The sequence below is a fragment of the Amborella trichopoda genome, chromosome 5 (assembly GCF_054954075.1).
Source record: "Amborella trichopoda isolate Santa Cruz 75 chromosome 5, AtrichopodaSantaCruz75HAP2 v2.0, whole genome shotgun sequence".
NCBI classification, from domain to species: Eukaryota; Viridiplantae; Streptophyta; class Magnoliopsida; order Amborellales; family Amborellaceae; genus Amborella; species Amborella trichopoda.
The window spans coordinates 9,717,428-9,736,181 of record NC_142340.1 but is presented as its reverse complement, the minus strand read 5'-3'; the positions used below and the strand labels follow the sequence as shown (position 1 = coordinate 9,736,181).

Sequence of the window (18,754 nt, the reverse complement as noted above, 5' to 3'; positions counted from 1 at the left end):
CGGAGCAAGAGATGTTTATTGTTTGCGGTATTTCCACAAGCAGAAACAAAGTGAGCTATATGTTGCTGCAACGAGCCGGTGTCATCATACTTGGGAAAATGGAACCTTTGAAGCTTTGTGGGAAAGGAGTTTGGTCAACATGAGCCGAGTAAGGTTTCGATAACGATTCAACTCGTCAACTGCTGGGATATTGTATTCCTTCAATGCTTCAGCTACCATGCCTTTCACTAGTTCCTCATCCACAACCTGGGTTGATGAAGAAGGAGCTGAGAGTGAGGGAGGTATGAGTGGGAATAACTCTTATTTTGATGACATCGTTTCAATGGGCTAACATGGTGGTCGGGAGGTGGTAAAGGGCATTTGGTGTGCCGAGGGAGTATGCTCAACCTCATGGGACGCCAACATCTCTTGGCACATGGTTTCCATCATTTCATCTTTTATCCTCATCTCAGCTTGCAATTGATTTAATGTGGCTTTAAGCGGCGCAATCTCGTCTCCATGTAATTCTGACATTTCATTTATCACCATTGCATTGACAACGGTCATGCTTGAAGGTTCTTCTTCCCTTGAAGGGTTGAGTCGCTCATCACTGGAGAGTGAAGGGACAATTGCCTTGAAACCTTCTTCTTCATTTGAGATGGTACTCTCCAACATAGTTTGCTCACGTTGCCTCTTGTTCGATGGAATTTTTTATCACCGCCAACTGTTGCTTCTTCAACAACATCATTGATGACATTTGTTGGGCTTTCACTCGGACCCACTTAATTTTTCAAGCCATGGATATCCTCACCATTGAATGAGAATGTGAAACACTCATAGGACAATGAGACCATGTCATCATCGAGAGAACATAAGAGCTTTCGAGCAATGAAGAGAGCATGTAAGTGTCATCATAAGGAATCATGGGATCTTTGTGGCATGGCAAATCCACTTTACTGAGGTCACTAATAGAGGCAAAGTGGCTCATCCCATCCACCATCAAGGGGTAGTTTTCCTCAAATGAGAGTGATAGGCTCTCATCAGAGGTAGGGGTGATTGGATGGATGAGGATAATGGAAAGCGCATCATCAGCATCAATCAAAGAAGAATATGGTTCATCCAATCTCCGAGATTCCTGGATGAATCCGGGTAGACGGGACGAACGATGACATAGCCTCTTCCTTGTTCATGAGGTGTATCTTGGAAATGAGGCTCTCAATCCTTTGAAACAGTTTAAGTCAGGCTTTCAGCATCTTGGTCTCCCGACACCATATCCTGACACCATATCTGGGCTTCACCATTATTTCCCTTCTTGATGGCCATGTAGAACTGCCCTCAAGTGAAGGCGAGCAGTTCTTCTGGGCGCTTTTCATGTTTGCCCTCAGAACTAGGGGCAATGTCAGACCCGTATGTGTGTGCAAAGTCTGAAGACGTGTTTGGGGCAGCCTGGGGGACCAACCCTTAGTGAGGGAAAAGGTCCGGCCTTTGGGATGCCGACCATAGTGATTGGAGTGGCCTTATGGCCACAATTTTTTTCATGTAAGTATATGTGCGCATTTGACTTACGACTGGGTCATTGATTGTGTGCTCTTTGGGGGGGTGCCATTTGAGCGGCCCTGAGCTGAGTGAATAGTATGCAATGCAATTGAAGTGGTTTAAGAGCCACTCTTCACAGTGGGTTTAGGTCCCAGGAGACCCAGAGTGTGCGAGAGACACGAGGTAGCTTTTTGCTTGCCCTGAGAAGACGAGCCAACGGCTAAGCCGCTAGTCATGGTGGGTGTTAAAGTGTGTCGAATGACCTTGTGGTCCTTCAACTGAGATGGGCCAGCGATTGAACCACCAATTTGGGGTGTGTGAGATGCGATGTCGAGACGGGCGGCACGCATGTGGAAAGAAGAGTTGGGGGTGACCTTCTTGGTACCCACAGAAGCAACGACTTTAGAAGTTGATTGCGAGAAAAGGGGAAGTGGCTTTAGGGCAACTCTTAGACATGAGCCTGGTGGAAGGTCCACCAGTAGCTGGGTGAGTATGAGATGAGGTGGTTTTAGAACCACCAATGCATTTGGCGACAACGGAATGACCGTTGGTGCCGATGGAGGGGGAGCAAGGGGTTTGAGAGCCCCTTCTCACCTTAGGTCGGCCCGGAGCCCATGTGTGAGTAGTTTGGTCGCTTCGCAAATGAAAGAAAGGACATGTAGGTTGAAAACCCTTACCCCAAAGGGACATATTCACGGGTGTAGGGATCATGAAGTCCCCAACCCGGCTTAGTAAACCCCCAAAGCCATTTTTAAGTGTGATTAAGTGTTGTGAAGGTTTGCGAACAAACCGAGTCAACTATAGGGTGGCGCTTCCCCAGTGGAGTCCCAAGTTGGTTGGACCTGATTTCTCGTCGTCCTGGGTTGGCCCGATATGGGTGACCCGGTCGGAGGAATCCTCTCTCAAACAACCGCAAGGCCCACGCGTGTGTGTGAGCGTGTGCTCGTGGTGCGGATAGGAACCAACAAAGAGAGAGATTCTAATCGACAAAGAAGGGATCGAACATCTACCTTATCGTGTTGGGTTCGAGGGATGTGTCCAAGCAATTCGCCCTCTTAGATCATCTCGAAAGCCCTCCTGCTGTCGTTACAGCGCGGTTTGAATTTGCCTCTTTGGCTTTCATGCACAACACTTGGATCCACACACTAAAAATGGCCTTCAGGATATCCTTTTTGGGGTCTCCTCCTATTGATAATATGGTAAATTGAGGGTCCAAACTAATGGCTAGAGGGGTGATGGAAGTTCTTTACCACTCGAGTGTGATAAGACTCAGCGATTAGAGCAGTCAAAAGAGTCAGAACTCTATGGATTGCTAACTTAGGATGACCCCATCCGAGTGATTGAGGGCAAGAGCATCAATATCTGTCAGACCTTAACTCAACTGTACAAAATGAATGTCAAAGCAATGGTCTGAAAGTTAAAACTCTTAAAATAGCTTTAAGTGTAGCACCAAGTCGAACACACAAAGAATAGAAGAAGCTACCCATACAAAAGAATAGAGGATTTGTGGGTGTGTTCAAAACAGTATAGGTTCGGATGGGTAAAGTGCGAGTGGAAGTGTCTGAGAGGGGTGCGTAAGAGAGTGGAGACAGGAGTGTGTGGAAGAGAGTGAAGTGAGTGTGTGAGTGAGAGTGTATATTGTGAGCGTGTGAGTGAGTGAGGCATGTGTGTGAGTGAGAGTATGTGAGTGTGAGTGTGTGTAAGTGTGTGAGTGTGAGAGAGATGAGATTTGGGAGAGAAAATAAGAGAGAAAGGTAATGTGAGGGAGAAGAGAGAGAAAATACGTGAGGGAGAGGAGAGAGAGGTGCGTGAGAGAGAGGGAGAGACTCAAGGGATGAGAGCCAAAGGAAATAGAAACGGTTTGTTGTGGGATTTGAGAGAGAAAAAGATGGTTGAGAGAGTTGATAAAGACATTTGGGAGAGTTAAGAGAAAGAGGGGTACACTGGAGTGAGAGAAGAAGAGATTGAACAAGATAGGAGTGCCTAGGCATGGGCTTAGGATCTTGACATGAAAGAGAAGGGTTGAAGGGAAAGAGATGAGATTTATGAGAGAGAAATACATGTAAAAGAGAGAGGGATTTGAGAGATTGAGATTTACGTGTGGAGAGGTGGATAGACACGCAAGAGAAAGAAGAGGGGTATGGAGTTAGGAGATAAGATGAGGGAGAGAAATATGTGGCATGGAGGAGAGAGAATGAGCCAACTAAGAGAGAGAATGGTTGCCTAATGGATAGAGAGGATGTGAGATTTGGAGTGAGAAAAGAGGGATAAAGGTGGCGTGAATTAAAGATGATAGGGATTAGGCACGGCACGAATGAGAGATGATAGGGATTAGGCGCATATGGGAGAGTAGAAAGATACGGGTGGATGGGAGCGTGAGAGATAATCCTTACACGTAAGAGAGAGAGAGAGAGTTTGAGAGAGAAAAGTTGTGTGGAGGGGAGAAAGAGAGAGAAGAGAAAAAAGAGGAAATAAGAGTTACGTGTAAGAGAGAGATAAGGGTATTTTTATGCGCGTTGGGGTGTGTGTGAGTTTATAAGAGGAAAAAGAAGAGAAGCATGATAAGGGGAGATAAAAGGAAATAGGGCAGATGAAAAGAAAAGGGCATTGCATGTGTGCGTGGTAAAGGGAGATAAAAAAGGGATACGGTGGATGGAGAGAAAAGAAAAGGCTTGTTGTCACAGAGAGCACGGTAAAGGGAGATAAGAAAGGGATAAGGCAGATGGAGAGAAAAGAGGGGGCTTGCTGGAAGAGAAAGTGCAGTAAAGGGAGATAAGAAGGGGATAAGGCGGATGGAGAGAAAAGAGGGGGCTCGCACCCAAGAAGAGAAAATAGGGAAGAAAGAGGAAGAAGAGAGAGAGGACCTTAGACGGCTTGGATTTGTGCGCACCTTTGAAGATCCCTTTTGAGGGCTCATTGGAAAGATGTCTTGACCTTTGGGGTTAAGGTTGGATCTAAGTCTAAGATGAATAGACCTAACTAGGTTAGGATAGTGTATGAGATAAGGTGCATGGTGATCTAAGGTGAGGTGTATGGTGCATGGAGTAGGAAGTTGTGAAGATTCGGAAGTAGGAAGTTTGAGGTTCTAAGGAGTTGGGAATTGGAAGTGGGGGGTTTGGAAGTGAGGAGTTGGAAGTGGGAGGTCCAAAGGCAATTACCTAAGGTGGTAAAGTTTTATTTCTCCTCTATCTTGAAGTTGGAAGCTATACACAATCAAAGACTTGAAGGGGAAGGAATCAATGGGGAAGGAATCCATTTTTTATTAAGCTTCCCAAGTTAGGTTTACAAATGACTTAAGCTCACTTATATAGAACAACCACAAAATAAATGTGACATGCTCAAAACTAAGCCAGAGTATGAAAAATCACAGTTTTATGGAATTAAAATAAAATCTCGTTTTTGGATAAAATTACCAAAATACCCCTTAGTTCTTTTGAGCAAATGACAAAACCATCCCTCCTTGAAGGCCTCTTGCCATTGCTAGACTTCGGGAGCTTTTTCGGATGCTTGTGAAAGTTATCCAGATGATCCATCATCATAGAATTGATGCTTGATCCGTTTTGAACATTTTGATGTCTTTTGATCGTCTTAAAACATATTTTTCATGAAGGGGCAAAAATTCGGCCATGGCCATAAACTTCAACCACAGATCCGGTGTGATCCATGATGTTGCAAGTCCTCATTTTGATCCCAAATTAAAGGGGACATTGTCACAATCGTTTCGCACTAAATTTCGTCAAATTTGGTTTCCGTTTGAGCATATCCCCAAATTGGGAAGTCGCCAGAAAATGGGATTTCTGTGACCAAGAAACTCTTCATCTTCAACCTTAAAATTCACACTATTAGGCCCTTAACTGAATGTAAAAAATATATATCAAACTTGTAGCCCTTCGCGATGTGGTCACAACAGACCCAATTTCGTGCCGATCCCACTTATTGATCTAGAGTTATGGTTTCGGGAAGCATGGGATGTCTTTATAAAACTTTGATTTTTATGGTTTTGGGCTCATCTTTTCTCTAAAAAATCTCTCTACTCGAGCCACGCTATGGTACGTGCCATATGTCAAAATAACCGAGTCGTCGAGACTAGCTTGTTGTTCGAATTTGACCTTGTTCCGATTCCATACGAGTGAGATATGAGCACTTGAAAATCGTCTTGAGTGGTGAAAATGCAGTTTTCATAAATGACAACTGGTTCATCGAGGCCACAGCGCAATAGTGTGAACCTATCCGTTTATGGTAATTTGGGCCTAGAATGGTCCTGGGAGGTCCGATTGAGCTCAAATTTGGTCCCTAGAGGTTGTCGGAGCTTCCAAATCTAATGATGGTGGTCTGATACTATTTTGAAACTCCGAAAATGGGGCTATAGTTATAAGGTCCATTTTCAACATGATAGGAGTTAAAAATCGAGTTTCGTCATGATTATACCAAAACTTATCGGAACGTGACAATACTTTGTGAGCATCCTTCGGGCATCCCAAATGTTAGGACATGGATATCTCAAGTTCATATTAATATACGTCATTATGGATGTATGGGTATATCTCTCTTAATAAGATTAGGTATCAAAAAAATAAGAAGATACCAAGTCAAAGTTACTTGGTCATCAGGTTAGTTTGGTAATAAGGCCTTCTACTATTTACCTATATCTCCAATAATCATACCATATTTATCTCCTGTAATTGTGTGATTGTCCTCTATATATAGAGATACTTATTGATGTAAACATTCATCCAAAATAGTGAAGATCAACTCGTTGAGCTTTGGATCCGTAGACGTAAAGCTTCAGCCTGACCCACGTAAATGTTGTGTTTTCTCTTCTTCTCTCTCCATTCTCTATTCAATATTTGTGCATGTATGGTCCTACGATTTCTAACATGATATCAAAGCAGGCCAATTTATCAGTAGCAATCCATTGCTCATCAAGGGTTGCTTCGTCTCTCTAGATAGTGGTCCATGACTTATGGGTAGTCCATAGTCGTGGAATAAGTTGAAGCCAAGGGTTCAGTGGTTATAATTATCTGCAACATCAAGGTCACGGTGCGTGTTCCGTGTGTTTTGCAAATTGGTTTCGTGTGTTTTTGCTTTAGCAGTAAGTTTTGCAAATTGGCACTGTGAGGTTTGCAAATTGTTTTGCTTGGGCCCTTGGAATGCAAGGTATGCAAATTGGTGCAAACGGTTTTGCACTTTTGAGGTTCCAATTTCTCTTGTAATAATCTTGCAAAAGGATAGAGAAGGAAATTATTATTAAAGGTTATACCATGAACCAGTATCCATGGTTCGTTCTTGCAAAAAAAAAAAAGAAACGAGACGTGTTCGTTCTCTCTTTTGTTGTGGCTGACTCAATGTGTTGTTGGGTTAGTTGTGGAACTTTAGGGTGAATGAATTTTAAAGTGTGGAGTGGTTGGAAATGGATCTGAAAGTTCAGTTGTTTAGGGGGGTCATCAATGTTGAGATTTCGTACGGGCAAAGAAGGGGTTAAATCTGCGTGAGAGGCTTGAGCACCTAGTTGAGGATTTTGTCGCATGCTCATCCACTGGAAGAGAGGATAACTCGGGAGAATCGGATTCTGAAATTCTTTGACTAAGATTTCGTTGTTGACCCATGGCATTGCCCTTTTGAATACATTTTTTATTTCGATGTCATAAAAAAAAAAAAAAAAAACATAAAGGAGATTGAGTTGGGATCATCGAAAGATCGAAAGTTACACATTTTGTTAGTTTGAGATATTATTTGATGGTGTAAAAATTATGTTTTTTTTATTGGTGGAAGAGCACACGATTTTGGGGCTGAAATTTAGCAAAGAAATTTACTTTCTGGCAATAGAGTTGGAGATTGGTTTTTCCCGCCGATGATTTTTGGATTTTCTTTTGATTTATGTTGGCTCTTCCAAGTGCCTCATATTTGATGATCGAATCTTTCGATCATATTTGATGATCAAGTTTTTTGTTACTTGATCATGTTTGATGATACTCAATCTTATTAGAAGATGGAGTTTTCCGTTACTCCATCTTGTGTGAGATCGAGTTTACTTTAACCTGCTGTTGATCGAGTTTTTCGTTACTCGGTTCAGAATGTTTTTTAGGTTTCTATGCTTGTTCTTCAAGCAATCTGAAGATCACTACTCGTTTTTGGCAACTTAGTATTGTTCAAACTCCAGTTGCTTTGTGTCAAAGCACCTTGAGTTTGAGGGGGAGTGCTAGCACATGGATATCTCGGGTTCATATTGATATACATCATTATGGATGTATAGATATATATCTCTTGATAAGATTAGGTATCTAAAAGATAAGAAAAGACCAAGTTAAAGTTATTTGATCATCAAGTTAGTTTGGTGATAAGGCCTCATATTATTTACCTCTATCGCCATCATACCATATTTATCTTCTGGAAGTGTGTGATTGTCCCCTATATATAAAGGTACTTATTGATGTAAACATTCATCCAAAATAGTGAAAATGTACCCCATTAAGCTTTGGATCCGTAGACGTAAGACTTCAGCCAGAACCACGTAAATATTGTGTTCTCTCTTCTTCTCTCTCCATTCTCCATTCAATGTCTGTGCATGTATGGTCCCACGATTTCTAACACCAAACTACCCTTTTCATGCCTTCTAAAACCCTACCAGTACTTTTTTCGAGGTTGCCCAGTTTTAGGCTTATTTTGTAGTGTTCCTTAATCTGGCATTGTCTTGGGTACCGACAGGACCAGGTCGTCACTAGCTCTCTCCTTATTTGTACCAAGGATGTAAGTACGTCAAAAATGACGTATAACAATGAGTAAGATATCTAAACCTAGTTAAGAGGAGTATATTTAGAGTAATTTCGAGGTTGCCCGGTTTTAGACTTATTTTACAGTGTTCCTTAGTCTAGCGTTGTCTTGGGTATCGATAGGACCGGGTCGTCACTGGCTCTCTCCTTATTCGTACCAAGGATGTAAGTACGTAAAAAATAACGACTAACAATGAGGAAGATATCTAAACCTAGTTAGGAGGAGTATATTCAGAGTAATGAGGCAGCTGCAATGAGTTTCGACATTGTCCTACCACCTATGCACTTCATGAACCTGGTTTTTTCATATGGCATGGAATAGTACAACTTATACAATAGGTCAAAAAGGATGGACTCTTGGCCTTCACATCGATTTAATATTGAAGTGTCAAATCTCAAATGAAATAGTTATGTTGAGGTTTGAATTTGAGCATAGTAGATTCGAGTACTTAAACTTCAAAATAGCAAAGTATGTTTGGTGCGTTTACGCTCGAGCACTAAGGGGAAAATCACGAAGTGAGATGGGACCTCGGGTTCCACAGCTCTGAAACCCACAACACGACGAGAATGAGAGAAGAAGGGGGAAGATACAGGACTACGTGTTTGTTGCGGCTCTAGGTTGTTGCGCGAGGCAAGCAACGAGTAGAGAGAAAGAGGAAGACAGAGGAGAGAGAGTGGGCTTGAGGCGTGGCCTAGCCTAAAGAGGGAGAGAGAGAATGGGAACATGTGATCAGGATAGGTGAGACATAGTTTCTCTCTTTGAAACTTTTCTCGCTCCTCGCTGCTGGATCCAAGGATTAGAAAGCAAAAGACAAATAGATACAAGCTTAAAGTCTCGATTTCGTTAATGAATGACACAACCCTTTTACAATTGACCTAAGCTTGTTTATATAGAGAACCCACCAAACATGGGTGGATGCTCAAAACTAATCCTAATTATAATTAAAATAAATTACAATAAAATCCTGAATTTAAGAAAAAAGACCAAAATGCCCCTAAAAGCTTTTGTGGTAATGACGAAACCATCCTTCTCTGAGGGGCTTTTCACCATTGCCAGATCTTGAGAGCTTTTTTGGATGGTTGTGACGGTGGTTCAAACGATCCATTATCATAATCTTGATGCTTGCTTGATTCTAAAGAGTTTGATGTCTTTTGATCGTCTTGGGACAGACTTTTCCCAAGGGGTAAAAATCCAACTAGATTGTGAACATTTGACCATCAATGTAGTGCGATCCATGGCGCTCCGAATCATTATTTTGATCGCAAATTAAAGAAGAGACTGTCATAATCGCTTTGCACCAACTTTTGTCTGATTTGGTTCTTGCTTGAAGTATTTCTGAATTCGAGAGATCACCGAAAAAAGGGATTCTGGTGATCGGGAAGTCTTACCTTCTTCAACCTTGAAAGTTGCGCTATCCGACCTTAGATTGTGTGCAAAAAGTTCTACCAGCTTGTAGCCCTTCGTAATACGGTCTCATCGGACTAGACTTTGCGATGATCCGATGTATGGATCTCGAGTTATTGCTTTTCGAATTTCGAGATGTATTTTCTTCAAAACTCTGATTTCCATAGTTTCGGGCTCATCTTCTCTCTAGAAAATCTTAAGTTCTGGGTCACGTTATGATGCGTATCATATGTCAAAATGATCGAGTCGTCAAGACCTATCTTGTGTCTGAATTTGAGCTTGTTCCGACTGCAAACGAGCGATATGTGGGTGCTTGAAGTTCGTCCGGATATGTGAAAACACAGCCTCCATGATTGGAAACTGGTTTGGTGATGTTGCACCGCAATCGTGTAAAACCTATCCGTTTTGTGGTAATTTGGGCCCAGAATGCTCTTGGGAGGTCCGGTTGAGCCCAAATTTGGGACTTTCTTGATACAATGGCAGTGGTCTGGTATTGTTTTGAAGCCCTCAGCATAGGGCTATAGTTGTAAGGTCTTTTTTCGGCATGATATGAACTAGTCTTTGAGAACCGAATTTCGTCCTGATCAAGTCAAAACTTATCTAAATGTGATGAAACTTTGTGTGTATCCTTCAAGTATCTGAATGTGATGAAACTTTTAGGCTTATTTTGCAGTGTTCCCTTGGTTTGGCGGTGTCTTGGGTACCGACAGGACTACGTTGTTATTGGCTCTCTTCTTATTTATATCATATATGTAAGTACATCAAAATTGACATACAACAAGGGATACAATGGAAAGGAATAAGAAAAAAAATTAGGATTTCATCATAGTTAAGAAAATTGAAGTTTGGAATGAAAGTACAAACTTAATTAATATAAATTGAATGTATAGTAATAATACAAAAATTGCAACTGAATTTATGTGGATTTACATCTTCAAAGTAATCCAAACTGTAGATAGGCATAACGATGTTTCTTATCATGTGCTATCCAACCAGCAAACACCCATATCCCAGGGACAGAGCAATTCAAGAAGAAGCCAATTCTTATAAAAGCCCATCCCCAAGACATGCTTCTCCAAGTACCCAAATGAGCCCATATCATTTTCTTATCAAAAGGACGGCCTCTCTATCTTAAAGGAAGCTGTCGGAGATTCCTTCTTATCAGATCAATCCTCCTTTTCGACTACAAGAAGATGAATCCTCTCAACTCTAAGGGCATTTGAGTTTTCACTTCTCACCACTCTCTATTCCGATCTCTATCTCAATCACTATTGCTCCCTCTCTATTCCGATCTCTGTCTCTCTTACTCCTTGTAAGTGTTATACGTCATTTTTTATGTACTTATATTTCCGAGTCTCATAAGGAGAGAGCCAACAACAACCTGGTCATGCCGGTACCCAAGACAGACCATGAGACACTGCCAAATAAGCCTAAAAGTGAGGAGCCTTGAAAATAAAACATTGGAAAGACTTCAAAAGGTATGAAAATGGTAGTTTGGGACGCCTGAAAGTCGCTCATGAAGTTTCGTCACATACCGATAAGTTTTGATATGATCAGGATGAAACTCGATTCTCAAATCCAACTCATATCATGCTGAAAATGGACTTTATAACTACAACTTTATTTTTGGGGCTCCAAAACTATACCAGACCACATTCATTAGATCCGGAACTTTGAAACGCCTCCAGGAATAAATTTGGGTTTAATCAGACCTTTCAGGACCATTCTGGACCTAAATTATCATAAAAAATTGGGTTTTACACTATTGCAATACAACCTCGATGAACCAATTTCCATTTATGGAAACTGGGTTTTCACTTCTCGGGATGATTTTCAAATGCTCATACCTCACTCGTTTTGAGTCGAAACAAGCTCAAATTCTAATGCGAGCTAAGTCTCGACAACTCGGTCATTTTGACATATGGAACACGTCATAACATCACTTGAGACGAGAGAATTTCTAGAGAGAAGGTGAGTCCAAAAACATGAAAATCAAAATTTTAAAAGAAGACATCACATACTCCGTGAAGTCATAACTTGAGATTCTGGAGTCAGATCGTCACAAACATAGGTCTGTTGCAACTGCATCGCGAAGGGTAACAGTTTGGTATAATTTTTGCACTTAATTGAGGGCCGGATATCACTAATTTCAAGGTTGAAATGACAAGTTTTTTTGTCGTCGAATCACAATTTCCAGCGACTTCCCAATTTAAGGATATGCTCAAACGGAAACCAAATTAGACGAAATTTTGTGCAAAACGATGGTGACAATGTCCCCTTTAATTTGTGATCAAAATGAATACTTCAGACATCGTAAATCCCACCGGATTGGTGGTCGAAGTTTATGGACTTGACCAGAATTTTGCCCCTTCATAAAAAATTGGTTTCAAGACGATCAAAAGGGATCAAATGTTGGTGATAGATCAAGCATCAATTCTACAACGATCGATCGCCCGAATCACCACCGTAAGCGTTCGAAAAAGTTCTAACAATGGCAAAAGACCCCTCATGAAGGGATGGTTTTGTTATTTGTTCAAAAGAAATAAAGGGTATTTTGGTAATTTTATCTAAAAACGAGATTTTATTTTAATTCCATTAAATTGTAATTTTCTATAATTTAACTTAGTTTTGAACATTCCCCATGTTTTGTGGTTGCTCTATATAAAGAACTCAAGTCATTTATAAACCTAAGTTGAGAAGTGTAATAAAAAATGAGTTTTTTACCCCTTCAAGCATTCAATTGTATATTGCTTCCAACTTTAAGAAAGATGAGAAAAAAAACTTTACCACCTTGGATAAGTGCCCTTGTACCTCCCAATTCCTCGAACCCCAAAGTTCCAACTACCTTAGGATTTCCAACCTCCAATCCCATACACCATAAAACTCTTAGCTTCCATACAATTTAGAACCCCTAGCTTCACTACACCCCTATTATCTCTCACCCGTGCACGCCCCTATCATCTCTCACCCATGGACGCCCCTTGATTTTCACTAACCCATGCACGCAATATACCCTACACTTCCCTCTCTCCCTCACCTCCACGCAACTTCTCTAACCTCTCTCCTTAAATTTTTTCTTTCTCCCTCCAAATCTCACCCCTCTCTCTCATATACGTATCTACCTCCCTCCATCTCTCCTCTCCACTCGACCTTCCTCTCTCTCATATACGTATATATCCCTCTCTCCCCTCTATTTTGTTCAATCTTTATCCCCCTCTCATGCCATTATTTTCTCTATTTCCTGTAATGTTCAATCTCTTCCCCTCATTATTCCACATATCCCTCTTTCTCTCAACTCTCCCAACCATCTTTATCTCTCCCAACTCTCCTAACAAATCATCCCTATCTCTCTTCCCTCTCCTCTCCCTCACGTACTTCTCTCTCTTCCCCATCACGTACTTCTCTCTCCTCACCCTCATACTCACATCACATTCTCTCTCTTACATATTCCACTCACACTCCCACTCACACTCTCACACTCACACACACTCACATCACACACACTCACACACACTCACATTCACTCACACACACTCACATAACACACTCTCACTCACACTCACTTCACTCACTCACACACTCACATCATACACTCACTGATACACTCACTTCACTCTTTACCACATACTCTTTATCTCCACTCTCTTACACACCCCTTTCACACACTTCCACTCGTACTTCAACCATCCGAACCTACACTGTTTTGAACACACCTTAATCATCACAACCCTCTATTCTTTTGTATTGGTAGCTTCTTCTATTCTTTGTGTGTTCGACTGGGTGCCACACTTAGAGCCATTTTAAGGGTTTTAACTTTCGAACCGCTACTCTAACCTCTATCCTGTAGAGTCGAGCTGAGTTGAGAAAGATATTGATGCTATTTTCCTCACTCACTTGGATGGGGTCATCATGAGTTAGCAATCTACTAGTCTTTGTGTATAGATTTTTGGACATTTTCTTTAAATGGTCTCTCATTGTATACAATCCCAAAGTTAAAAATAGTTGAACTTCCATATTCCAGGATAGTAGATTCCCAACCAAATAGTATATCAAACGAAAGAAAACAATTTTATAGGAAGTGTACAGTATTACCAAACATGAGGAAAAAAAATCATGTGAAATCTAAATCTAAGAAATCTATTTCCTAAAAAATTAATTAATAAAAAAAATATTTCACGCTAACCAAAGACGCCGCCCTAGATGTGGTTTGTATTGTCATCTGAAGTAGGTGTGGCCTGTTCCTCCTCGAGTGGAAGAGTAATCTCATAACCCTTGGGCAAGAAAGTATTAAAACCTAAAATGAGGTTGCGGTGACCCTTGAACAATACCTTCACCCGATCTATAACACCTGCTGTGTCGATCCTGTAATGACCACACAAACAAATCATCTTCATCTCTCTAATATTGCAACATCTCTAATAAAATTATAAAAAATTCATCATTGAACAGAAATTAAAACAAAAGCATCAACGAACAAGAGTATGAACTGCTAAGAGATAGGATGGAAGAAAAAACATAGAGAATTATCAGAAAAGATAAAAAGAAGGCAGCTATCAAATCCAATAAATTGAACCTTGCAGCCTTGAATTCCTTCATGATTTCAAGAAATTCATAGTATTTTTCCTTCTGATCCTGAAACAGATCTTTCACCGCCTTCAGATAGGCGAGTGCATCACTCGTCGTAAGCTTCTGAGAGCCAACAGACTGTTCTTGGGGTTGTCCAGACCTAGCACCCAAACATCGATAACCGTAAGTTAACATCCAAGCAGAGAGAGAGAGAGCATACAGCCCAATTTTCAAAGAACAGCCTTACACAAAGTCATATCCACCATGAAAAGTCATATCCACCGCGCTAAGGAGAACCAAGAGGTGAGTGTGAACAAATATAGCAAAACATCCCAGCAGAGTGAGAGAGAGCATACAGCCGAATTTTCAAAGAATAGCCTTTACACAAGACCGTTTAAAGTTATGTCCACCATGCTAATGAGAACCAAGAGGTAAGTGCGAAAAAATATAGCAAAGGCATACATATACATTAACCAAATATTGTATGAGGAACCAAGAGGTGAGTGTGAATAAATATAGCCAAGGTGTACATATACAATAACCAAATGTTGTTTGAGACACAGAGCATGGCTGTATACTAAAACTGTATAGAAAATTAGCAATTGTTACTTTATATTGAATATACATGCACTCCTTCTTTGTATAAATCAGGCCTTCGTAAAATCATTTTGATTAATGAATAGAACACAGTTTTCTACAGTCATCAGATCTGTTTCCAAATACCACCCTACAATATTGTAGGATAAAAGCCACTAATCACGAATCTAACCTTCACCTCAGTTTCTTATCTGACTCTTAATGGATCAGTGATTTCACCTCAGTTTCTTAATGGATCAGTGATTTGTTCAGCAATCGTCCTCATATCTGAAATCTCATTTTGTGCTTTGACTGCGAAAGCTTAAACAACAACAAAATTCTTCATATGTTCCTCAAAAGAACATGTCTTGTATCAGATGCAATTATTATAAGGAGCTTGGACAAATGAAGTACACATGCCCAAAAAAAAAGAAACTCATCCTAGCTGTTGTCGTTGATAGAAATCAATAAACTCCAGCTACATAGCACATTGTTGCTACAGCTCCAACGACAGTGACTTTCACTGGATCAACTGCAGTCTATGATTTCCTAGTCTCGCCTGACTTCTGAACCCACTGCATCCTTCTCAAGTAACTCTGCTTCCACTTCTTGGTTGATCGACTCAAAAGCCTCCCGTCATATGACAACTAATGAGTCAAATCCTAGTTAATTGTAAGTCTTTTTCTGATACTATTTATACAATTAATGGAGCCACTATGAAAGTTTCAAAAATTGGCTCTATATCCCTTACTTCTGATCCTTCGAGTAAATTAAGCGTTTCTAATGTCTACCATGTTCCTTCAATGGCCATGAATTTGTTGTCTGTTGGTCAAATTACTCGCTCAAATTGTAATGTTATTTTTTGAATCTGTAATTCCAGGAGGTAGCTTTATATAGACTTCCTCATCAAGATCTCCATTAAGAAAAGCATTTTTAACATCGAGATGATAAAGGTGCCATTGTTGGATGGAAGACTGAAATCAATGTCCGAACAGTAGTCATATGGGCGACTGGGTAAAAGTTTCTGCAAAATCAATTCCATATTGCTACTTGTAACATTTTGCAACAAGACGAGCTTTGTATCATTCAATGCTGCCATCTGCTTTTGTTTTGATTTTATATACATATCGACATCCAACAACGTTCTTTCCTTTTGGAAGAGGTACAAGATCTCAAACATGCATGTGATCATGAGCATTTAATTCATCTATCATTGCCATAGTCCACTCAAGCTGACTTGCAGCTTCTTTGTAGGTCTGGGGTTCATAATAAGAATGAATAGAAGCAAGAACGGCTCAGTGCGGAGATAAAAAGGTTTCATAGTCAGCAAAATGGGTAGGTGGGACAGAGACACAGGTGCTTCGTCTAATAGTAGGAAGTGGCATAGAATCAACAGGTGTACGTGTTTGAGCAAGACTGTCAGCACCAGTTGGTTGAGTTCTTCCTAGTCTTCGAGTTAAGGAACAAAAGATGAATATTCAGGAGAGATTGGAACAAGATCAGAGAAAGGTACAAGAAAAGAAAAGTCAGAGAATGAGTCATCATCTTTATTTGAAAATGGAATATGCTCAAAAAACACAACATGTTTGGATACCCAAAGTCTTTTGGTCACAGGTAAAATTTGTATTGTTTTAGGTAATCAGGATAGCCCATGAAACAACATTTTATAGTCTAAGGAGACAACTTGCCTCGCTCAATTGAAGGTAACAAAACAAAGCAAGTACAGCGTACACACGTAAAAGTAAATAGGGAGGTGATCGAGTGAACAATTTTTCAAATGGTGATGGTCCAAACAAAACAAAGGATGGCATAATATTGATAAGATAAAATGTTGTACAAACAGCTTCTACCTAAAATTCTTTTGGAACAGAAGTAGACAAAAAAAGTGCTCCCCTTCAGAACAAAAAAGAACACCATTTTGTTCTGGAGTATAAGGACAAGCTTTTTTATGTTGAATGCTTTTGTCGATGAAAATTTTTTGAAGCAACCCACTAATATACTCCCCTTCATAATCTAAGCGTGGGGTTTTAATTGTAGTGGAAAATTGGGTTTCTACATATGAATAAAATTGACTAAAAACTTCTATAAAGTTCAATGAGATTATTCATAAAGAAAACACATGTATGACGAGTGTGATCATTAATAAAGGTTACAAAATATCGTGATCCTCTTTTACATAGAATAGTTGCAGGCCCCCACACATCAGTATGTACAAGATCAACTATAGAGGATGAAATGGAACTACTTCGAGAGAAGGGTAAAGCATGAGATTTTGCAAGTCTACAAATTTCATAATGTTTGCATCAATAAAGTTTTTATTTGCAACAATACCAAAAACATCAAGAGATAATAAAAATCGTAACTGAGAATCAGAAATGTGATATATCTCACAATTTCACATCTAGATATTGTTTACGCAGTTCATGTGGTTAGTATGTTTCTGAGAGCTCGTCCTTCTGTTCATCTAGCTGCTGTCATGCACATTATTCGTTATATTAGGGATACCCGTCAACAGTGAAGTCGATTGTCACCATGTTCGGCAAGAATATTTGGCAAGCACAATTTCTCTGCCCTATGTGCCTTCCTTTCCACTGCTTGGCTCGCGGACTTCTTTACCAAATCTCATTGTCCACATCACTTCTCGTGGTGTGTTTCCAAACTCTCTGTGATTTCTTTCAAATCATCAGTTTGAGTTTGAGGGGGAGTGTGAACAAATATAGCAATGGCGTACATATAAATTAGGCCTTTGTAACATCAACACAATTTTCTACAGTAAGATGGGTCTGTCAGATTGCACAAAAAAAAAAAAAGACAATCTAGAAACCCACAGACAGATTTGAGTCATGGAAATTAGAAACAAAACCATCCCTGAGCAGCCATAGGAATTTTACTTGAATAACATATGCATAAGAAACAGTCTGAACTGATGAAGCCCCAATGTGTTACCAGAGCTACCCAGCATAATGATCAGAAAATATTCAAATTGGGACCAAGAGAGAGAGAGAAAGAGAGAGGGATTTTAAAAAGGATTTTTTTAAAAAAAGGAGACTTACAGATCCCCACGAGCAGGGCCATTCGAACGCCTGGGTTCGCCATCTTCTCGAGAACTCACCATCTTTTCGATCCTTCACTACTATATTCAAGCAAAAACTGCAGAATGCCTCTCTCTGTAACCCCAATCTTCTACAACAAAGTTAAACCCAAAGTTCGAGAGATTTCCCAGGCTTTCGGGTCGGGATTCTAATCACACCCCTAACCAGATCTACCCAAAACAACAAAACAAAAAAAACCCAAGCAATTCGCTTTGATCCCAATTACTCTCTGCAACCAATGTCCCCCCAATAACAGAACAAACGAGGAAAACAAAGGGACCAGAGACACTAGACCCCCGAACAAAAGCTCTACAACTTCTTAGATGGGTGAGAAAAACAACGTATATATTCACTGAGAACAGGAAACAAGGAAAAAGAATGAAGAAAGCTTAGCGAGGGAAGCGATAACAGAGATTGGGAGGCGCGCTAAGAGTTTAGAGAGACAAAGAGACTTGGTAGAGTCGAGAAAAAGAAAGTGGGATTGAAGAGGGTTCTCGGTTTTCTTTGCAGAGCAAGACTGAAAAGAAACGGTGGAGAAGTGAGTTGCGTTCAGTTAAATGCAAAAAAAAAATTTTTTTTTTTTTTTAGGCATGATTATGAACTTTGTTACTTATCTTCTAAATTAGCGCACTTAAAAAAAATATTAAAAAAAAAATTGATAAATTCTCATCATTATCGTAGCTTAATTTTTTAATTAATTCGATTACCCACCGTAAACTTTTATTAAAGATCGTAGTTTCATATCTTTTCGAATTACTTTCAACCACATTTTTTTGGGCTTACCCCTTGTCTTTTTTAATCTTTTTATTGTACTAACTCGTACCTCTTAA

At 40.2% G+C, this 18,754-nt stretch overlaps 1 protein-coding gene across 1 annotated transcript; it reads right to left on the bottom strand.

Annotated features, from left to right (window-relative positions):
* Positions 1-13,643: 13,643 nt before the first annotated feature.
* On the bottom strand, positions 13,644-18,449 carry LOC18443684 (paired amphipathic helix protein Sin3-like 1). Its single transcript, XM_006853866.4, has 3 exons — positions 17,886-18,449; positions 14,264-14,416; positions 13,644-14,052 (listed from the first exon to the last, which is right to left on the bottom strand). The coding sequence occupies exons 1-3, from the start codon at positions 17,945-17,947 to the stop codon at positions 13,887-13,889; spliced, it is 381 nt and encodes a 126-aa protein (XP_006853928.1). The 5' UTR covers positions 17,948-18,449; the 3' UTR covers positions 13,644-13,886.
* Between the last annotated feature and the right edge of the window lie 305 nt (positions 18,450-18,754).